At 36.1% G+C, this 23,717-nt stretch overlaps 1 protein-coding gene across 2 annotated transcripts; it reads left to right on the plus strand.

Annotated features, from left to right (window-relative positions):
- Positions 1 to 5,625: 5,625 nt before the first annotated feature.
- On the plus strand, positions 5,626 to 23,315 carry GUF1 (GTP binding elongation factor GUF1). Of its 2 annotated transcripts, XM_064710331.1 has the most exons (17): positions 5,626 to 5,860; positions 6,954 to 7,065; positions 7,976 to 8,124; positions 8,325 to 8,405; positions 8,711 to 8,788; positions 9,616 to 9,699; positions 10,129 to 10,193; positions 10,692 to 10,895; positions 12,403 to 12,542; positions 13,649 to 13,772; positions 14,137 to 14,269; positions 15,599 to 15,742; positions 16,691 to 16,824; positions 18,683 to 18,784; positions 20,788 to 20,907; positions 21,801 to 21,837; positions 22,852 to 23,310. In XM_064710331.1, the coding sequence occupies exons 1-17, from the start codon at positions 5,729 to 5,731 to the stop codon at positions 22,987 to 22,989; spliced, it is 1,977 nt and encodes a 658-aa protein (XP_064566401.1). In that variant the 5' UTR covers positions 5,626 to 5,728; the 3' UTR covers positions 22,990 to 23,310. The 2 variants fall into 2 exon arrangements, with proteins under 2 accessions (XP_064566401.1, XP_064566402.1); XM_064710332.1 differs by lacking the exons at positions 5,626 to 5,860; positions 6,954 to 7,065; positions 7,976 to 8,124; ... (2 more) ...; positions 9,616 to 9,699; positions 10,129 to 10,193 and adding an exon at positions 11,240 to 11,385 and having other exon boundaries at positions 10,769 to 10,895; positions 22,852 to 23,315.
- Positions 23,316 to 23,717: the final 402 nt, after the last annotated feature.

Raw genomic sequence — 23,717 nt, forward strand, 5'->3', positions numbered from 1 at the left:
TGATACAATTTAAAATAACACAAAGATTGAGGATTACTTAGATAATGAGAAGCATAAATCACATACAAAGCAATCTGAATTGTACTGTAGGGTGGGCATTTTTCAGACCTGGTATTTGTGATGGGCCCAAATGCAGTTACCCCTCTAGGTACAAACTGGTTTCTGCTTCTATGGCAGCAGCATCAGCTTCAGAAAATTTGTGTGAACACAATTACCCTTTAACACATAAATAGTTTAATAATGAGGAAGGGAAAGCTATGCTACTAGCCTTTTCTCATTAAAAAATCATTAATAGAGAACAATGCAAATGTGATAGGGAAATCGATTAACTGGGAAATAAAGGAAAATAATAAAAGAAATGTAATTCCTTCAATCAAATCCTTAGGGAACTTAGTCTGGCTTACAAAGACTTTACGGGGGGGGGGCTACTAATCAGGTAAGAACTTATAGAAAAGAGAATCTTTCCAGATGGTCTTTTCAGTCCTGGCAACAGGACACTGAGTAATTCAGAATAGATATAATTCCACTTTTTAAAGATCTAAAACTAGGCAGCTGTTAGAGTAATCATCCAATATAAAGTATTCTGCATCACTTTACAGCCTTCTAAATCAAGACTCTTTAGTTTTATTAGTAATTCTATTATACTGCAAAGAAGAATTAAATCCAGAAAGTACTAGAAACTCTTATTAAGTGCATGTGGAACATGAAAGACCTTTTTTCCCTTCTGTCTAGATACATATGATGCTTTTTTGAATATTTTGAAATGCCTAGAATGAACTTTGGATGAGTTCAATTTACTTCATTAACTTTATGCTTTTTCTGTTCAGAATGCTCGAATGCATTCCTTATGAAGTATCCTCTAAGATTTAGAACATTCTCAATAAAACAAACTGGATAAGAGAAGGGTGAAAATACATTTTAAAATGCTACATTTCTATGAAAAAGCTATTTCATTAGAAATAAAGAAAACCACTTTTCTCAAAATGTAGTTTGTTAAAGTAATGAAATCATAGAATAGTTTGGGTTGGAAGGGACCTTTAATGGTCATCTACTCCAAGCCTCCTACAATGAGCAGTGACATCCTCAACTAGATCTGGTTGCTCAGAGCCTTTCTGAACCTGACGTTGAATGTTTCCAAAGATGGGGCATCTAACATCTCTCTGGCTGGCCTGTTCCAGTGTTTCACCACCCTCACTGTTAAAAACTTTTCATCTGCATTAGCCCTCTTTGAATTTAACATCATTACCCTGCTAAAAAGAAGTTTGTTTCCCATCTTTCAGTCTCTGTCAGTGACTGAAATTTATAGTTTATGACCTAAATATTTTCATGAAAGACTTTTGCCTATTATAGCAGAACTGTGTTAGAAAAGCTGCAGAGATGACCACCACACCCTGAATGGGGCTCTGAGAGGCCCTACACTGTTCAATAAGGATGATAAGATAAAGTGATAACTCAGGATGGGGACATTCTCAACCTTGTATCAACAGGGATGAACCTATTAAATATGTTCGAACTGTTTTGTAAACACAAATCCAGCTGATATGAACCCATCTAGTATTTATTAAGCCTTCCAAGAAAATCTTAAAATAGGCAATTTTCCATTAGACTGGTAAACACATGCAAAACTCCATATACCAGGAATATAATATAGAGGATAATAAGGGGAAGAAGCTTTCTTATCACTGCTTATTAAAAATATGTTCAAGGAAGTTACCAGAACATACTTTTAAAATATTGTCTTTCTGGTAAGTAGAATATAGAAGATACATGTCTTAAATGAAAGAAGTTTCCAATATAAAGAAAAAGCAATTTTTCTGTTATGTATTTCCCTATATACTCCTCTTCCTCTGTAGGGTATGGCCTAGAAACATGCAGTTTGTCATTATTTATAGAAACAAGGAAAAATGCATTTTCTTTTTATTAGAGAGACATTGATAATCTCAGATACTTTTTTTCACAGCATATACTGCCATTTTCCTCAGTTTCTGCTGCGACTTCTGAAGATTAGACTGGAAGATACTAACTACTTTTTCTGCTTTATTTTAAGGCAAGAAGTATATATGTGTCTGCTACTTTTGTCAGCTTGGCTACAACAGAAATATTTGGCCATCAGCATCATGAAGTGCCAAGAAATAAAAGATTAAACTGCATTTTCAAGCACAATTGGAGAAGGGCTTGATATATTGCAGCAATCTGACAAGTCAGTGTCAAGGAACAGCTCCAAAATGGAAATTTGTCCCAAGAGGCAAAATATTAACTTCAGTCACTGCTGCCCCTTTGTCCATCCTTGCTTTGGTTAAGAAAGATGTAGAGCAGATATAACAGCAAGTATGGATATTGCACAGGACAGTTTTTGATGACAAAAAAATGGAAGAAAAGAAGAAAATAAGGGAAGAAAGATAAAGAATTTGCTAGATTTTGTCCTCCCAAGAACAAGGGCCTGTCAAACTCAAATACCCTGAGAAAAACTGGGTGACTACTGCAGTTAAAAAACTGGCAGATGAGATTAGTTAATTGAAGTGTCTGTTCAGACACCTCACTCTGCCACACAGACATTTATTTAGAAGATGAATGTTAGTGACCTGTCCTGTAATGTGTTTAGTTTGAGACTTCAGGTTTTTTCCTGGGTAAACTTCGTCCTTTTAATTCAGGTCATTACTGTGCAATATAAAGTGTTTGAATTTGGCTTAGGAGCATGTATTTTACAGATGGTGAAATTTCTGCCAATGTTATCTTTTAGGTTGTAATTCCCTTTTAGCATCTGCTGGCAACAGTGCTTCCAGTGACATGAAAGGCTTTTGCCACAGCTATTGCATTTGCACAGTAAGTACTTGTAGGAAATAGAAATCTGTTCTGTTACAGAAATCCTCACCAATGAAATAAAGAAATATTCTTTCTTTTTTTTTTTTTTTTTTATACTTACAGCTATTGAATGTTGCTTTGTTCTTATTTCTGCATTTCCACTATCTCGCAGTGCTTCCAAATGAGGAACACTGATGACTGAGTAGCAAGTGGTGCAGTCTCTGCTGTGTTTCACAGATACCACTGATTACAGATCTGTTTGGCGTTCTGCATGCAGACATATCTTACACTATGAAATCCTAGTTGCATTTTATCAGCTCACACTTCACTACTAAGGAAATGCTTCTTTACCTTTTGTATTACTCATTGTGTTAGGGTGTGCTATTTCACCCTGGGAGACTGTCACAGAAGTCTAGCAGGTAACTCTGATCCCTGACTGGGTAAATGCTTAATTTTGCATTATTTTCACTTTATGGGAAAACACAATTCCTGTTAAAACTCAGGCTATGAGACTATGACAGTTAGGGAGCATATTTGTTTCTTTGGAACACAACTGCCAGGAAATAGTACATAACACTAACTGGTTTGCATTTATGGCAATTACATTATGTCTTCAACTTAAATGGTTATTGATAGGACATTCAACACCTGCAGTCAAGTGTAGTTGAAACAAGATACTTGGGAATCAGATGTGCTTGTATTTTGTTTTCACCTTTTCAGTCAGGAATCTGTAAGCATCTGAATTTACCATTTATATGGTTGGCTCCAGTATTAGTGAAGGCAGCTAGTGACAGGTACATTTAATTTATCCTCATTACAACAAATGGCTTTTGATGTTCAGGAAATGTGTGCATCCATCCATCATATTTTGATGTGTAAATGATCACTTGAAAATTAATATTTCTTCTTCTGGCTTGCTGTCACATAAATAGTTTAATATTTATTATTCTGATGAAGTGTACATTGTTCTATAGTATTTCCAGTGAATGTGTTCCATTGCATATAGAGCTCAAATTGATCAAAAATCTTAATATTTTATTCATATATTTATCTGAGATGAAAAGCGAAAATAAAGACAGATGACTGTAATTTTTCTGTGCTCTATCATAGCTTATGATGGACCTCCAATCTGAAATTCTAGTTAATATATTTTGTTTGTATGATTAGGAGTCATGCTTGAAATGCAGTTCTATCCCAGTTTTCCATCTATCTCAGAACTCTAAAATACCTGCAAATAGCTTTACATTAAGGGCTGCTGTCTCACAGCATGGACCAGCAGTCATTCCACAGCTGTTCACTCGATGACAATAGGACAAGTTCCAGGATGAAGATGCAGCACATGGGCTCACTGAGTTACTCCAGCACAGCTCCTTGAATCCAGCCAGCTGAGTGCGCATGTGGTGCAAACACCTTTGTTCTCCAAGGTGTAAATAGGGAGTGCAAGTGCAACCTATTTGATTTGAATTATGCTGTTTTTCAGTTATTTTTGAGACTACATGATTTTACATGTCCCTACACACATCCTGGTAGTGTGAACAGGGGCTTTAGCTACCCCTGCTGCTGTTCTGAATTTGCTGAAATCTGCCATCTGTATAAATTGCTCAGTGCAAGAGTGCTCTCTCTTTAATACAGTATGTAGAGCATATTAGTTTAATTCCTGCTAAGAGAGCATTTTCTTAGATTTTTTTGATATTCATGTACCTTAGGACAGTGAAGACATTTACCCCTTTAGGAATGACAGTATTGCTGGGTATTGGTGTTCTCTGCTATTGCACACAGGCAAGCCAATACCTACAGTGCATCAAACTTAATCTGTGTGTAGCAGGGAGAATGTTTTCCTCCAAATACAGCTCCTATGCTCATATGCCTGCTCTGGATCATGGCTTTGGATTCTTGGTTCCTGTTGTATCCACTCACCATGCAAGGACATACTTCTCCTTCTCTATACATTTTCATGAATTTGCCAAAGGACTCTCTTTGTCCAGTACTACTCAAATTCCATGGGATCAGCCCAACAGTGAACCTTAACAAATTCATTACTGCACAACCCTAAGTCATTTTACATGGAACTCCTGCTGCTGCACTACCTCTCCCTTTTATGCAGCCTTTTCAGACCAAATCCTTCTAAGTTAAAAAGGAGTAAAAATTTTATACTCATATCCTGAAATCAAACCTCCTTTAAATGATTTTGCCCTCAAAATTTACTGTCTTGTTTTATTTAGCACACGCCTAGAATGTGAAACTGATTAAATATTTGAAGTTTTCTTAGCTAAGTAGTCTGCTGGCATTGAAAAAATATTTTGAAAAAAAAATCTGAAATATTTTACATAGCTGCAGCTGAAATCTCAATTAGACGGAGCAATTGAGAAAGGAGGAGTCAATATACGTAAACAGAACAGCGATCCTTGCCTGCACGTTTTCCCAGGTCTGTGAAACCTTAATGCAAAAATTTCAAGAAAAAACAGCAGAACACGCGGTTACTAAGAAACGCCAAACCAGGAAAGCTACAGCCTAGAAAAGTATCTGGAAGACCCGCAAAGACTGTGATGAAGAGTAACACACGGAAATCGCGTCTGAGAATACAACGCTCTTCTGCTTCCAGAATTTAACAAAGCACAGCTTTGACGGCCACAACAGCCATATGTCAGCAGAGCAGCCAGTATGGCACGCAATAAACCCATCTGTAATGCCCGCAGAGCAGCACTTTGCTGCACCAGCATCCCTCGGTACCACCGCCGCCCCGGCAGCGCTTCCACCGCCTCACAGCGCGGCCGCCGCCTCCCGCCCCGCCCCGCCCCGTCCCTTCCGGGCCACTGTGCCCGCCCTGCTCGGCGCGGCCTGACGGTACCGGGCCATGCCGGGCTGGGCTGAGCTGAGCTCGGCCGGACTGAGCTTGGCTGGGCTGAATTGAGCTGCTGCCAGCGCCATGGCCCTCGCCGGCAGGGCAGCGCTGCGCTGGGGGGCACGGCTGCCGAGCCCCGGCCCCGCCGCCGCCCCGCTCTGCCGTCCGGCCTGGCTGCCCGCGGTGTGCGGGCGGCCCTACAGCTCCCGCGGCAAGGTGAGTCCGCGGCAGCCCGGGCTCCTGCCTCAGGCCGGCTGCTGCCGGACCCTGGGCTCGCCGCATTGCCAGGCAGCCCACGCTGGCGTCCAGGAGTGAGACGGATGCGTTACTGCTTGGTAGAACTGCCTTGGTGTAGGGCTTGACATGTTTCAGTGATCTCGGTTCTAAGGACGGGTTAACAGAGCTTGGAGAGAACGATGTACTTTTAGTAATGGGCACAAAGAAGGCAGAATTCACGGACCAAAAGGACAGAGCTTCCAGGATAAGGAAAGAACTAACACAGTCAACTCAGCAAGTGTGCTGAAATCGGCTCTGGCTGGGTAAAAAGATGCTTGTGGCAGGGGAAGATCACGACCCCGAGAAACCCACCTACTCCAGAGAAACAGACCATGCTGGCTGGATAAATGAGGGAATCATTTAACCAATAGAATACGAATTAAAAGAACTATGTATCTTTTAGGCAGTCGATAATAATGCCTTCGTTTGCTAAAATATATAAAGAGTATAAAGTTTTAATAGTTCTTTGCTGGCTTTGTGGATTTTCCACCAAGTGCCCCTTTCTGCTCAGAACTGTAAATAAATAAAATACTTTGACTTTTGTGTGTGGATTGGCTTCTTCCACACTGTAGCATCCTTTTTCACTATCTCTTTGGTCCTTGTGATAAAGTTACTACGCGCCTAGTCTCTAGGTAATGGCTCTGTGTTCCTATCATGCTTGTGAAGAATGATGTCCTTAATGCCCCCCTGAATCCAGTTTTCTTAATCCTTAAGTTTAGTAGTTTCACCAACGTGAAAGTGTAAAACCAAGTTTTCCAGCTCCCCATGTGCATAAGAACATAGTACCTTTTACACATTTTCCAGCATAGTTCATAATTGTTTAGTGATAAAAGAATACATGTGTCTATATGACTAAAGTGAAATGCTGACATTTTAAACAATGGTGACAGTTCAAGCTTTTGTATCTCTGTTCAACCTGTACTACTTATAGAGAAAAAATATTAAAATAATTAATTTGCTTTTTTAAAGGCCAGGTCATATGCTGTATAGAGACTGTAACCTTGATTTATGAAAAGAAATTCCTGTTTTTCAGGAAGAAATAGATATGTCAACGTATCCTGTTGAAAGCATTAGAAACTTCAGTATTATAGCTCATGTAGATCATGGCAAAAGTACACTAGCAGACAGATTGCTGGAAATTACAGGTAAGCATTCTCATTTTATGCTACCTTTTCTTGACATGGAAGGTGGCATGTTAAGTTCGTGTACCGTTGATTATACTAAAATTTCTAATATTTTTGCTCTCCTAGTGTTGCTTGGGCTTTCAAGCTCTCAGTTGTGTAGTGTTACAGATATTTGGACTTTATGGTTGAGATATGCCTACACGTAGGCATAAGGAAGTGTGTAATTCATTTAAAGAAGTACATATTTTGGAAAGAGACTGAAAAGGAGTTTGAAGATGTTCCTTGTTTCAACATCTTCCTTGTTCAAGATGTCACTCCTGTCACTCTAACCAGTCATCCATTAGAACAGTACATGTTAAGTTTATGATGTTTATTGCCTGTGGTTGACGTGGACAGAAGGGGTGGGACTGTCATGACCTGGGAGTTCTGGACTCTCATTTAAGGGTGAATGAAGCAAAACCAGGGAGAGAAACTTCTGATCAAAGTTATTTTTTATGATTACCTCCCATGTGTCATCACCATGAGCATTTTTGCCTGATGCCTGTGATAGAATGGGATTTTGAATTCAGGTCTGTCACTCTATGCTAATGCTCGTCTGGCACTTGAGATTGATTTTAGAGCTGTGGGCCACTCTTCCTCAGTGATAAGAGGGAAAGTTTCCTTAAGTAACAAAAATATTTACAATTCAAGGGAATTTTTCCTTCTTCTTAATCTCTTAGGTGATGTTAGTATTTTATGTAACTTTATTGTGTAAACTTTATTTGACAAATGTAGAGTTGATGCACTCTTTTGTTTTTGATTGAAAATCTTTGTTTAGCTTAATTATATGGGAAAGCTTCATTTGCTCTTGGTTAACTTTTGGTTAATGGCATTTTCAAGATTTATGTCATAAATTAGGTAATAAAGCTTTTTTTTTTTTCCTTATTTTTAGGAACAATTTCTAAAACTGACCGTAATAAACAAGTGCTGGATAAACTTCAAGTGGAACGTGAAAGAGGAATTACAGTTAAAGCCCAATCTGCATCTCTCTTTTACAATCATGAAGGAATAAACTACCTCTTAAATCTTATTGACACACCAGTAAGTTAAATATAAACAGTGTTGAAATCACACAAATCTAAATGTCCTTATAGTTAAAAGTAGGAGCTTTCTGGCTTCCTGTGTTTATTCAATTCCTCTTTTATAAGAATGTGAACTCCATTATACAAATATACAAATGAAAGCAATGTAGTAATCTTTGCAAAAATACCTGAAATTGTAAACATTTGTTTTCTCCACAGGGCCACGTAGATTTCAGCTATGAAGTATCACGGTCACTATCTGCCTGTCAAGGTGTCATACTTGTAGTGGATGCAAATGAGGTGTAGTACCTAATTCTTGTTTTTTATTTAGTATTTCAGGATTTCCTTTAGCAAGAGGGAAACTAGGTTGTGGGATATTTTTTTTTTTTGTTTTTCTGGCAGTGTTTCTGCTACTGGGCTATCTCCATGAAAGTATTACATTGCAGAAAAATAGTAATGGGATTTTAAAGCAGTTGCATATAATCAATCACCTTTTATTTATCCATCTCCTAAATGAAAGTGTTGATAGAATAGCAAAGTATGCCTAAAAATACTCCCCAAAACTGAGGAGTTTCTGTGTTGAACTTTACAATGTTGTTTTCTAGGGTATTCAGGCTCAGACAGTGGCAAACTTCTATCTCGCCTTTGAAGCACAGCTTTCAATAATTCCTGTCATAAATAAGGTAATAAAGTTATTCACATTTTCTGTTAAATACTTGGGTTGTTTAAATGTGTATAGTGCTGATTAGAAATGTAACCTCAAAGAGAAGTAAAGAAAGTTATTTATTATAATATTTATAGGATTTAGATTTAACATGACTAGGAATTTTCTGTATTTGCTGTCTGTGTAAATTTTACAATTTAACTGCTGTGAAATTTTTAATTTAATGAAATACATTTAGGTATTTAAAAATGTAGCACCTAAAGACATGATTAGTAGTGGACTTTGCAGTGCTGGGTTTATGGTTGGAGTTGGTGATGTTAAAAGTTCATTAATATTGAGGAAATGACTTGACTAGGAGCTCAGTATTTAAAAAGTTAAGTCTTAATTTTAAGAGAAATTCTAAGTGTTGCTTTCTGTACAATTTTGAGAGCTGTGCTATTGGAATCACAAAATTAATTACTGCTCAGCTTATGTTAATTGCTTTTTGTAGGTTTATTTTGTACTTAATATGTAATCCTATAAACAGTGTAGGTAGCTCTTAATGATTTCAAATTACTTTGTAAACTAAAGATTTTTACCAACTCTTGGGCAAAGGTGTTTTCCCTAATGAAACAAGCCAAAATGAGACTGGTTATGGACAGGATCCTTCCCAAAATCAAGGAAGGAAGACTTTATAAAATGAATATTGATCTTTTCCTAAAGATGGACAATGTTTACTCATAAATACATAAAGGTTCTTTGCTGTACTTTGCTGTTCTTTTTTTACTTTCTATTGTACTTTTTTACAGTACTGGATGATGTGGGAGATCTGGTTTCTTGTATATTTAGCAGTTTGTTGTTTTACAGATTGACTTGAAAAATGCAGACCCTGAAAGAGTTGAAAAACAAATTGAGAAGCTGTTTGATATCCCTACAGATGAATGCATAAGGGTAAGATCTCTGAGTTTTACAACATGCCTGATAATATAACTTTGTAACTAACATGTGACATGTGCATGTTGTAAATTAAGAGTGCTATCTGTCTGCCTGTTCTTGTCTGACATAAGAATTTCTTTAAATTTTGTCTCCTGTAGGAGTGGAGAAAATAACTCTCAGCTAAAAATTCTAGTATTTTTTCAGGATTAGAATCCGGGATTTTAAATTATTTCTCGCTGTCAATCCATAAATGATTTTCATTTCTATCATGAAAATAATTGCCATTCACAGAAGACAAAAGACAGTATTTCTTAGTAATAGCATTCTAGAGTGTCCTTTTGAGTGCTTTTATGGGTGCCACCCAAACTGTCTAAGTTCACATTACACTATTTAATTAATAAATGTAAGATGTGTCTTATAAAGTTGTTGTTGGATTTGTTTTAGATTTCTGCTAAACAAGGAACAAATGTTGAAAAAGTTCTTCAAAAGGTCATTGAGAAGATCCCACCGTAAGTCTGTATTTAATTATGTGTCTAATTAACCTTTAAAAGTAATTAGAAAATCATGAGTTGCATTTATATGGTATTGGCAGTAGTTTTACACTTAATATGCATCTAATTAAATAAAATATTTTATAGATAGATGTAGGAGAAACAAGGAAAACAGTGACTTAAACAGGAGAGGTGAATTAGTCAGCAGCGAGGCTGAAAAGCAGAGGGACATTTTTTTCACCTCTTTCTTTACCAGCACCATTGGGCTTTAGGCCAAACTTAGGAAAGTGGTGGATTCCACAACATTGGACGCTCTCTAGTTTGTTTGGGAAGGGTGCTAGGCCTTCTGTTAAGCCAAGAGTGTTTTTGCCAAGAAAAGTTGGATCAGGTGATACTGGAAATCCCTTCCATCCTAGTGTGATTCTGTGAAAGTATTTGGGGTGGGCATGCTTGCTCATTCAATATTGAATGAAAACACACTGCATAATGTATTGTTCTATTTTTTTTTGGTGACAGACCCCAATGTAATACTGCTGATCCATTGAAAGCCTTAGTATTTGACTCTACCTTTGACCACTACCGAGGTGTCGTAGCTAACATTGCGCTCTTTGGTGGGGAGATTGCAAAGGGACACAAAATTGTGTCGGCACACACTAAGAAAAGATATGAAGTTCATGAAGTTGGAATTCTGACTCCAAATGAACAGCCAGCACATAAGCTGTAAGTAAAAACTTCTTACAGTGGAAAAAATAATATATTGGGCTAAGCTACAATGTCCTGCATTTCTGTTTGATTTTTGCTTTGAGAGGTAAAAACTGGGAGATGTCTAGGTTTTTTTTCTTGTTCTTTGGTGGTGGGTTTTTTTACTAATTACTATTTGCAATTTAATGCTCTGTGCCATTTTTTATTTTGGGCATGCCGAAGCAGAAGGTTTTACGGAGTGCTTTTGGGGCATTACTGTGGGAGGAATCCATTATCTTCTGTAGTACATGGAACATCTGGACAGCTAGGTGTTTAAAGGCTAGTGTTCGATATTCTTATTCAGCTGTCCAATTTATTTCTAGGAACTGCCCTGTTTGAGAGTGGAAGGGAATGGGGCTTCATCTTAGTTATTGCTGCAGCATATTTTGAGGGTGGAAAACTTAAAATCCATGAATGCAACAGCTTCCAGAAACTGGCTTCTCAATGGCAGCAGTGGGAAGAAAATCAGGTACTTAGAATCAGTGGAGAAGTTTTACCAATGTGCATCCAAATATACATAAATGACTTTACTGGGGTCATTTTCAGGTTACATTACTGTGTCTAGTGGGTTGAACCCAGCCAGCAACCCAGCCAGCCCCCTGCTCACTCCCCAACTCTAGCAGGATGAGAACTGAGGAGGTACCTGTGGATTGAGATAAAGACAGTTTAATAAATAAAGGAGGAAAAAAAAGAAATAAAAGCAAATTATGCAAACATAGTCCATTATTCACCACCTCCCACAAGCAGACTGATATCCTGCTAGTCTACAAGTAAAAGCCTTGGAAAGACTACACTTCTTTTGTATTGCTAAGCATGATGTTCTGTGGTATGAAATGCCCTTTTGGCCAGTTTGGGTCTGTTGTCCTGGCTGTGTCACCCCCCAGTCTCTTGCACACCCTCAGTGTGTTTGCTTGCAGGGGCACAGCGAGAAACCCAGAGGGCTTGCTCAGCAATACCTACATTGGTATGTTATCAACACTTGTGTCAGTCACAATTCCAAAACACAGCTCCATACTAGGCTGCTTTGAAGAAAGTTACTCTATCCCAGCCAAAACCAGTAACACTGTGTTTTGCTCAATATTTACCATGTATTCCCCTCCTGTTAGCATAATGTGCTGATGGAAAGTGTTTGTCTAGTTTCATCCCAGTGATATATGAAACTTGCAGTGCTGGCAGCTGGGAACTGTTCTGGTTTCTTTGTCTTAGGAGCCTCTCAAGGGTCTAGCTCTGGCTTTTAAACTGAGAGCAACACAGTATTCAAAGTCCAGGATCATAAATGTGCTGTTCAGCTGTAACAGAAAAAGAGCTAGTTGAGATTGTTCACATCTCAGAGGTGAAACAACTTAAATCTCACTTCTGGACTTTGGAAATGGGCTTTTAATGGGGTGATTTATTTGAATTTCTGGCTGGGCTAAATTAAGTAGGAAAATAGTAGAAATACTGCTAATGCCAACAATCATGTCCATATAATAACAATTTTATTTAGCTATGCAGGACAGGTGGGGTACCTGATTGCTGGAATGAAAGAAGTAACGGAAGCCCAAATAGGAGACACACTGTTTTTGTATAAACAGCCAGTGGAGCCTTTGCCTGGCTTTAAGTCAGCGAAGCCAATGGTTTTTGCAGGTGAGGAGTACATCAATATAAAGTTTTCCATTGACAAGAGTAAGAGCTGTTAGAACTTTTAAAAGAAGACATGTATATTAAAGAGTTGGGAGAACTAGAATTTTTAGCTGAGGTGTGTCACTTATGTAGATTTGTGTGTTTTCCCTGTGACTTAGCAGGATTAGCAATAAATACTGACTGGCTTTGCATGAATACAACACAAATGTGATTATTGTTTCTAATGGCAGTAAACTCTTAATAGCTGGAAAAGAAGGGTTGAAATAAAAAAAAAAAGAATTATTCATCTTGATAATGAGATTTCTGTAATTATTCTGTTGGTTTTTCTTTTTTTAAAATGTAGCAATTGTTTCATTTTTGTTAAACATGGTTAACTGCCAGAGCTACTATGCAGAATGATCTTGTAAAATATTTCACTTTTTGAGCTTGCCACTAGCTTCAGTAACTACTACAAATGCTACAGAAGGTGACTTTAGAAAAAATTCTGTAAATAATTTTCTAGACCTGTTGTGAAGCAGTGTGTAGAACTCATTTGAACTGTCTCATGGAGACTAGGCATTTAGATGATGTTTTTCTGTTCATGTGTGTTGCATCTTCATGTAGATGACATTTTCTGAGCATACAAGGATGTGAAAAGTGATGCAGTAGAATCTATTTCAGACAGTAGTTATACAAACAGCTGTTTTTATTAATTTCAAAAGAAGAGAGGAATATTTGCAACTTTGAAATGATGCTTTTTATTTTTCACTCACTCTTAGCTTTGAGGGAACATCTCAGCGAAGTCTATACACTTACACTGCAAAACAGTGGTTATACTCAACTATGAATCTTCCATAAATGTGAATGATTAGATGAATACAGTGATCCTACCATTATGGTTTAGATGTTAATTCAGAGGTAATCTAAAACATTTTTATGTTTTGACTAATTTTTTTTTTCCGAGGAATAAAGAATGCTTATGTTGTTTTTCACATTTAAAAACTGACAGAGCAGAAAGTAACTATTCCTGATTTTATTACTCTGTTAACTGTAAGTGGCATATTTGAAAGCCAGGTACACAGTAGCTAAAGCTCCCTGTCACATCACTTCTATTTAATATATTTTGACAGGAATGTATCCAATAGACCAAACAGAATATAATAATCTCAAAAGTGCTTTGGAAAGGCTGACATTGAATGACTCCAGTGTAACTGTTCATCGTGACAGTAGCCTCGCCTTAGGAGCTGGATGGAGGTGAGGTTTTTCTGCTGCTTTCATTTTTTAAACTGTTCATAAGTTAAGAACGCATGTTTAAGTCAACTGAAGGTAGAATTAAACTTAATTCAAAATTAGAAGCTGTAATTCAAATAAATGATAAAGATTATTAATTTCATTTGATTTTCTTACATTCTCGGTTTGCACAGAAAATGAAAATTATTGTGATTGTTTTTGTTCTCCAAGATTTTTCAACTGTATGATTATTTGGTCCCTTGAAGGTTGTTTGCTCTGCCTGATACTGCCATACTAGCACTGTAAACATGCTGGAGGGTGAAAAAGACCACTGTGAAATTCCAGGGGATACACAAATACTTTTACCAACAGGGTATTTATTTTCCAGGTTGGGTTTCCTTGGTCTTCTACATATGGAAGTCTTTAATCAGCGTTTGGAGCAAGAGTATAACATGTCTGTTATTTTGACTGCACCTACAGTTCCATATAAAGCTGTTCTTTCCTCAGCAAAGTTGATAAAGGTATGTTAAATTCATTAAAAAATTAGGTAAATATAATAAACATCTAGAGTCTCTTCTTAAATGTAGGCTAGTACTGTATTTTATAGTAAGCATTAGAAACACCAGTATATTACATAAATAGTTTTTAATTTTTTAAGGATGCTAACTCCTCTTTCCCCTTTCATTTCAAGCACTCTCTTCTTATGTCTTATACTTTTTCTAGAAAATGGGAGTACAGGACACATGCCTTGCTGTATTCTTTTAAGTGCTTACTGACTGGACTGCATTAAAAGCAGATGAAATAATCTTCCAGGCTTTATCCATCAGAAAACATGAACGTTTCTAGGAATAGCTTGTGATGATACTGTAGATTGGCAGGGGCTGGTGAAAGAAAGTGAGATTTTTTGATCACAATTAAATGGGCTTGTGCTAACTTCATTAAACTGACTGCAAATACAATTACTGTGTTTGAGTTCTAGAGAGAGAAAGAGGTAGACTTAGAGCACCTGCTGAGAGAGGAGGCTGCAAATTGACTGGCTGATTGTCCTGCAAATTACTAAAAACTTAGCATAAGAAAGGTTTCTGTACTTACAAACTGTGAGGCATAAACCTTTTATCTCTCTGGTTGTTTTGGTTTCTTAGGCAGTATAGCAGCTAGGAATGAAGTAGTTGACACCTTTAGTGTGTGATTCTGGACTGCTGATGTGGGATTCTTTTCAAACAATGCTGTAAGTTGGGTCCCTGTCAGTGGACAGGGAGGAGAGGGAAGTTGCATTTTCACAATAAGCAGCATAACTTTCCTTTTACCTTGGAAGGGTAACTCCAGCCCTTACTGGGATGTTGGACTGGAAAAAGTAGGTAATGAAAGCACTTACACAGGAATCAAAAACTTCATTTTTTAAATCCACTTCAGCATGTGAGGGAGCCTGAACCCAAAGTTCTACTTAGGGAAGAAAGTTTCCACCACTGAACTCTAAAATATTTAGAGCAGGTCTTCTGTTGAAGTTGTGTAATAGTAACTTAGAGGATCAGGATGAAGTAAGAAAGAAGATCCTCAGTTTACAGTGGAGAGAAAGATGGATAGAAAAGTTTTTTGTATTTCTATCATTTCCCAAGTCAAAAGCTAATTTCTGCATAATGATATTTAAGGATGTGCTGATAACAGACTTCTATATGTTTTATAAAAATCTCTTCTAAAATCATCCTTGGTTTAAACTTGGGTTGCATAATGCACCAATGTTTTAGGACAATTGAAACATATTTTAGCGTTTTTTCAATGCTATATTTGTCTCCTTTGCTATTCATTTTACTTACTAATAAATTACAATATCTGGTTTATTTTTTTTTCAGGAGTATGGAAAAGACCAGATTACTATTATCAACCCTGCTCAGTTTCCTGATAAACTTTCAGTATCAGAATATTTGGAGCCAACTGTTCTTGGTACTATTGTAACACCTCATGAATATATTGGGAAAATAATTACCTTGTGTCAGGTTGGTGTATAATTTTCATTTTAATTTTATAATTTTAATTTTATCTTTTGCATTTTTAAGCTCTTCACCTCAAAGTGAAGACACAAGATAGTATGATAATAGATATTGCTACTTAAATAGTATCTTTGAAATAATTATTGAATACTTTTGAAAGATGAAATAATTTTAAACATTTTATTTGTAAAATTTTGAACTACAGAACCCATCAAACTACAGAACTGAAAAGTTAATGATGAAATTCAGTGACAGCAAAGTGCTTGGTCTGTACTGGACTAATTCATAGCTAGTTCTGTTCTCCTGAAACAATGGAGTCTGCTGCAGGGAAATAAGATGTATTGGTTTTTTTAGAAGCATATTCATGGAAATACAACTTCTGCCAACACTTCTGACTATGTGTCCATGTACTTTTCTCAGTACTTCACTGAAAATAAATTTAGGATAGTGAAGGCCAAATTTGCCTAACTGTATTTGGAATACTTCTAATTCAAAATGTTTTAACTGCCATGCATACTGTGTTTATATTATTTCTTCACAATATTTTTCTTAGCTTCTGACATTCCAAAATGCATAATACAAAGCAGTACAGTGAAGAATAAAATCTATTGAAAAGAATTTCTAAATTAACTTTAAGAACACCTTTCTGGGAGGAAAGAAGATGAGCCTTCAAGTCCTACAGTGGCAACAATAAGCAGAAGCTGTTAAGGATTTCAGAAATTCAGCACTTAGAGAGGAAAGGCTTGAATTGAATTTCTAGTTAAGTTATAACCACTTCATTTGTTACAATGCTGCAGTTTGTCCTGTGACTTCAGCAAACTACCAATGAGAAAGTTACTTTGGAGCTTAAGTACAGGAATTCTCTTGTGTAGCTTGATTGCTGTTCATTCTGATTTGTTTTGTATTTTTTGTAGAAAATTTCAAGGGAAACTGAAACAATTTTTATTTGTCTAGGATCGTAGAGCAGTCCAGAAAGATCTGTTGTACATTGATGAAAACAGGGTTATGCTAAAATACCTCTTTCCACTGAATGAAATTGTGGTGGATTTTTATGATGCTCTTAAGTCTCTGTCTTCTGGCTATGCAAGGTAACTACCTCTCCTGTTCCCCTTTTCTTCCTCCCACCCTGGACCCTGAAGGGGGGTGGTATGGTAAAAAAAAGGCCTGAGGAACAGCTGTGGAAGGGCAGAAGTAAAGAAAATTCCTTTATGGTGCTGCTGCAAATCTAGTCTTTCTTCACCTTGAATGGATTAGATTCACTGTGAAAATGGATGGAAATAAGTCTGAAAAACATGAAAAGTGTGTCACTACCTAATAATCATTGTTTTTGGCAATGAGTATATTTTTCAAGGGCACCCCCAGGTGTGGCACTGGTTCATCTATATGAGTAAGACCTAAATGGTCTGTCCTTGTCTGAAGTGACACTGTACAATTTTTTTCAATGGAATCACTGAAACTGTACTGCTTACTGTATGAACTGTCTCTTGGTGGAAAAAGGAAACTAACCACATTGATTATTTAAAGCTAGTAAAAACAATGTGGTATTTAAAACAAGCAGTACTTACTTTATGTATATGCTTTATTTTGTGAAAAAAGAAAAGCATGTGTATTTTGAGACAAAATTTTCTGTTGTGGCTGGCTGCTATGAATTCAGAGTCTAGTAGAGTGCTCAGATGTTTGTGAAGAGCCTTTGTGAGTTTAATGAAAGTGAAAATGCTGCATGGTGATGAGCTTGTGCCCCAGGAGGCTCAATGGCTCTCACAAACCTGGTATGTTGAGATGTCATTAATGGGATATTAATGACACAATAGGAACTGGTTTACCTAATTACATTATTTATTTTATAAACATAAAAATGAATTTTATTGAAGGACTGAATTTGCTTTGAGTTTATGTTTTCTTTAATTATGTCTTAAAAATGTAAGTAAAACATGTTCTACCCAGGTTTATATATATATGCAGCAAAAGCATAAACAAAAGTGGAGAGGCAAGATAGAAGAAACAGAGGGATGAAATTTTGAATTTCCTCTTTGGATCTAGCTCCCCCACTACATAAAAGCTAACCTGTTTATCAAGAATCTATCTCATTAGCAGAATTATGCTGGGTTTCCTTTGATTTGGGGATGATTGCCAATGATGTTGCATTATCTTATTTATTTATTAGTATTTATTTCCTAATTGACTCCTTAATACAGCTTGTGTATGTAGTGCTCTCGGTAATCATATTTCTGTTATATGGATCCATTCACATTTCTGTGGTTATTAAGCCAACTGAGATAGAAGTACTTTGAAATAATCTCAAAGGATTTCCCCCCCCTTTTCTGGTATTTCAGATTTGACCACATTACAGTGATATTGATGATCCTCCACAATTATACTTACACACAAGATCCATCTGTCTGTCTATCTATCTGTCTGTCTATTGCATACACCACCTCCAAATCTCTTCCATTTTAAGAATTTTTGCTAACTACCACACAGACAGCAAGGCCCACACCTACCAAAGAAGAAATCTGATTTGGAAATTAAATGAAAAACTTAATTGTCAGAGATGGTGATAATAAGGGGTCACATAAAAAGTTTGTCAAATGAGAGGATGAAAAGAAGTCAGTCTTGGATTGCTGTTTGATTCCTGTGACATTCAGGATATGGAGTGTTCAATAGCTGTGAGACTGCATTAAGCATGTAGATTTCTAATTGCTGATTAGATTGGAAAGACATCCTTGAAGTCAAGATGACAACTTTCTGCAATGGAGGGGACATTATCTGTAGTGCATTTCTAGTGTGAACATGTACTGAGAGACTACGAAAAACTGTACTCCCATTATATTAAAAAGTTCAAGTGTTTTATTAAGAAATATGTCTATAAAATCTATAGAACAAAGAATGCAAAATATAATTTATACAATATCATGACTAATTTTTGAACTGTTTTTATTTTTTTAGTTTTGATTATGAAGATGCAGGTTACCAATCAGCAGACCTAATCAAAATGGATATTCTTCTAAATGGAAATCCAGTTGAAGAACTGGCAACTATCATACACAAGTAGGTTTACTGGATTCCTTATTCAAAAGGAATAACAATGAAAACATTGTCTATTAATAGGACTGGATGATCTTAAGGTCTTTTCTGACCAAAATCATTATATGATTCTAAATGACTCTAGGTATATATGTTACTCTTAATATGAAAAATGTGTTTGAAGATTTGCATTGAAGATTCTTCCATTTGATCACCTTCATTACCACTGAAAAAGAGAAGCATTTTGTAGTCTGAAAATTAGGAAATAATAACAGCAATTTTTTTACTTCTCTTTCTCAGCTTAAGTACTGGATATCATATTTTTGTGGAAAATGTAGTGCAGAGAGAAAGAAACGCAAAATGCCAATCTTGAAAAAAACTTAAGTGCAGAAAAATTTAAGTGCAGACCAATCTAGGAGATGGCAGATGAATAATTTATGATGCTTAGTACTGACAGAAAATTATTTTGCTCTCCCACTAATTCCTGTTCCATAGAAGTTTATTGTTACCTTGTTTCCAGACAGAGTACCAGGAGAATGTAAATATTTACTGGATGCAATTACCTCAGAATTTTTTTGCTAGAATGATTCTATTTCTATGGGCATTTCAGGTATTAGAGGTGAGAATAATGCCCTTCCAGCCTGTCCCCTAGCTTCTCACAAAGTTTTTACAAGGCTCCCTTCTGTAACTTCAGCATCCCTTTCCAATAATGCCTACTTTTGTGGGTTGTTTAGTTTTCCTTCTTAAAATACTTGTAGTTGCTAAATATTTGTATATTTTCATATTTTTTCACATAACTGCAATCTTGAAATCCTTAAAATTCTGTAACTCCCGAAAGCTGACATAGGAAAATAAACCCCTTGCCTTGTTCAGCATCATGGGGTTGAAGGGGAGTAACTGTCTTGCATTCAGTTGCCAGTTATGAAATAATGCATTTCTCATAAGCATGCAGTGTTTAGCAATCTACCTGAAAAGATGCAAAATGGAGTGGGGCACCTTGCAAAAGTTAGTTATTGCTTTAACATGTATTTTTTGATCAATTTAGCCCGTACCCTGAACTGTTTTACTCACTAAAACTAACTGTTTTTATTCACTAAAACTGTTTTACTCACTTTACTTTCTTTTGGCTTTAGATTGCAGTTGTTTGATTTTTTTAAAACTCATAGTTGTAATCATTTTGCTCTTGCTGCAGGTATTCTCAGTCTTCCCACTGTAAAAACTGCATCTGTAAAAATTATGCTGAATAACATTTATAGAGAAAGCATTACAGAGATTACTGCAAGCTTGGTATTAAGATAGTCATCAATTGTTCTTACTGTACAAGTAAATATATGTACCTCTTAAAACTGTAACGCTCAATGAACACAATTTAAGTACTTCATGTTTAAACTGTGTGCTCTATACAGGTAGCAAGAGTCACATTGCCACTACCTGAAAACATGTATGCTGGTACAAAATGTCTGCTAAATATGGATATTTTTGTACAGATAGATCCATTTCTTTCTAACAGCTTATGAAAGTATCTGTTAGTAGCTTCTTTAGACTTTTTGTTGTTTTCTCTTTCCAAAACCTGAAGCATATGCAGATGCTGAATATATTTAGATAATTTTTATTAGCAGATGACAAGATATGTTAATTTTTTTTTCTTGTGATATAAAACCAGACTTTGAAAGCATTCTGTAATATCTATATTTTGACCAATTGGACCTATGATCAATGAAAATTCTCGTTGACCTAGTTTAAAATTTCACTTGAAGCTATGGCAGTGTTCAAAATATCTTAATTTGTGATGGATAATCAGGGTGTTTTTTATAAAAGCTTTATATGATGTTATATACTGAAGTTAATACAGTCTTATCACCTGTTAGTATGAAACAGGTGACATACAGAGACCACTTATTAGATGTAAAATTTGATCTGATCAGCTTATCTCCTGAGTTAAGAAGAGGAAAACCTCTACTAAAATCCTTAAATCAAACAGCTTGATTTATGGGTATATTTTTAGTGTTGCTGACCTTTTTTTTCAGAGATAAAGCCTATGCTGCTGGTAAACTCCTATGTGAACGTTTAAAAGAGACTATTCCTAGACAGTTGTTTGAAATAGCCATCCAGGCTGCCATTGGCAAGAAAATCATTGCAAGAGAAACGTAAGTGAAGCCCTTCTGTTCCCCTTCTTTTTTTTCTGTCCGTATTTGAAGATACGTAAAATACAGACTTGTGAAGTCTTACCTAGTTTTATACATAACAGGACTTTGATTTTGCTATAAAGTTGTATTTTTCTTGATATATGCTACTTGAAGAAAAAAAACCACATTTGAGCAGTGACTATTGACTAAACATTTTGAATTAAATTTATACAAAGAAATGTATTTCTATTTTAGATTACATGGGGTCAGAATTGCACTTAGTGGATAAAGTGTAACTTCCAACACATGTCCACTTCCTCTTTGGCAGTAGAAAAAGTTTCTTACTACTGAAAAAAATTAGCCAGTTGTGGAATAATACTTTGCTGTGAAAGTCAGCAAAAAAATAGCTGATTTGTGCTGTTCCAAAGGAAATATGTTGCAGCTGAACACAAAAACATTTTCCTAGCACATGCTTCTTTAAAGCAAACCATTTCCTTATGTTGTGTTTCTCATCACATTTTTCTGTTGCTGTTTAAATAGGACTTAAACGGTGGTAAAATAATTAAAGGTCAGAATTCAGGCAGAGGTGCAGTAAGAATTTGTTGATACGTGTATATACACAGGGATGGAACGCTTCCTGTGAGTCATAGCAGAAATTCCAGATAAAAAGCCAAGACTGTGATTTCTTTATGTACATATTATATGCCCTAAGTGATGTTTCTAGAATTGAAAACTGTGAATTTTATCTTCTGTTTAAAGCTTCATATTTTGCATACAAAACCTGAAAATGTTATGATTCCAAAGCATCTTACAAAACTAGGAGAAAAACAAGTAACATTTTAACAACTCAAGTACTTAGCTTCACATGCAGATGTTCTAATATGTTAAGGTGTATGTGTTATTTTATTTTGCAGGCTGAAGCCTTACAGAAAAAATGTTGTGGCAAAATGTGTAGGTATTTTTTTTCTCTTTTTTTCAGTTTCTGACATTTGTAAACCTTAGAGTCCTGCTAAGATTATATGCCCATCTCTTCCTAGAAACCCAGCAAAGACATATTCTTCTTCTGCTTGTGCCCCTAAGTGTCTGTGGAATTCTAAGAGATACTTTTAAGCTTTTATTTTAAAATCCAACTCTTGTAACCCCTTGCTGCAGCTTGAGGAGTGGTTCAGATAAAATAATGGCATTTTCAGTCACACACTTTGAGTGTCTGTTTCATCTCCTCATCATTTTCTAATAGTTCAGGCACACAGTAAATGTGTGTGTGTGTTTGTGTACACAGGCATATAGGTAACTTCATGTTTCCTAAATTTGATCTTAGGTGATGGAAGGAAATATAAATGTGCTTCTTTTGAGACTTGATTGTGATTAAACTTCTGCTTAGATTTGCTAATTTGTAATAAAGCTTTAAATGTGCAATAGTTGACTATGGACAAGATTCAACAAAGCTGTTGGAAAACTGTGAGGCCTCTTACTTAGCTTGGATTTAGCTCTCTGAAGTGAACATATTGGAAAATATTAAACAAGTGTCCCTTTCTTACAACTGCAATAGAATTCTGCTAAGCCCAGCTGTGGGATGGTGACTGTTCAATACTGTACAAGGGTTTAGGTCACTTTTCTAGATGTAAGCACTTAATGCTAGTCAAGATGCCACAGTGTATCTGAGCTGGTATCCCGCTGCTATTCCAACGGGATTTGGATCTAATGTGCTCTCTAGTGTCAGCCAGGCTTACAGGAATGTATATATTTAGGTGACAGAGTTCAACACTCAGTTGTGCAAATTAATGTGCTTATTTTCATCCTTGTTCTTTTTAATTAGTGGCCTTTAGGCCAAACTATTTGGAATATAAAGTAATCTTTTTGTCAAAATATAACCAGCCTTTCTGACTATTTTTAGTTTTGTGTGGCTGGAATGTACTGTAGCTGCAGTTGTAGTTTAGGCTGAGTAAAATTTATTTTTTTTCACAGTACGGTGGCGACATTACAAGAAGAATGAAGCTTTTAAGGAGGCAAGCAGAAGGCAAGAGGTTGATGAGAAAAATTGGCAATGTTGAGGTTCCAAGAGATGCCTTTATACGTGTTCTAAAGAGAGAAACTGACAAATAGAGATGAGTGAAATTTGATCTTCCAGATCATGTCAGCTTTTTTGCAGACAGTAACAAAGTGAGCTAATACAGGATTTATCACTGTGAGATGGAACATATTTGACTTTAAATGGTATGAATTTGGTATGTGTGGGAACATGAATTGACTTTAAAAATGTACATATATTTGTAGATTATTATGAAATTAAATTTACTTGACTGCATCTAAAAGTTCACATTATATTGTTTCTTCTTTTTTTTCCACTGTTTTCATACTTTTAATACTTAAAATTAACATACTTTTGGGGTTTTTTTTCATTGCAAGTCTCTATGTATAGAGAGGAACCATATGGCAGAAAGGTTATAAAAATAATTTAAAGGTATGTATAGACAAACAATGCTGTGTTGGTTTGGTTTTTTTCTTTTAAAGTTTGAACTGCTGACACAAAAGTATCAAGCTGTTTCCTGTTTCACCTTCTCTAAAGGTTGCTGTTGTCAGGAAATCATGATGCTGGGAAACCACATCAGATGAAAAAATCAAAACTCTTTAAATTTACCATGCTGTTTATTTTAAACCAGTTGAAGTGTGTAAATTTACCATTAGTTCAGCCTAGCTGGGCTTATCTCCAGGAAAACGGTAAGTTTTCTTATATTAAAAGACAGAATCTGTAACAGTTCCACTAGTGAGACCAATTCAGGCCTTAAAAAAATTATTTAACATGAAGGTTTGGTTATAGGGTATCTTGGTGT

Source organism: Zonotrichia leucophrys, chromosome 4, assembly GCF_028769735.1.
Source record: "Zonotrichia leucophrys gambelii isolate GWCS_2022_RI chromosome 4, RI_Zleu_2.0, whole genome shotgun sequence".
Taxonomy (NCBI): domain Eukaryota; kingdom Metazoa; phylum Chordata; class Aves; order Passeriformes; family Passerellidae; genus Zonotrichia; species Zonotrichia leucophrys.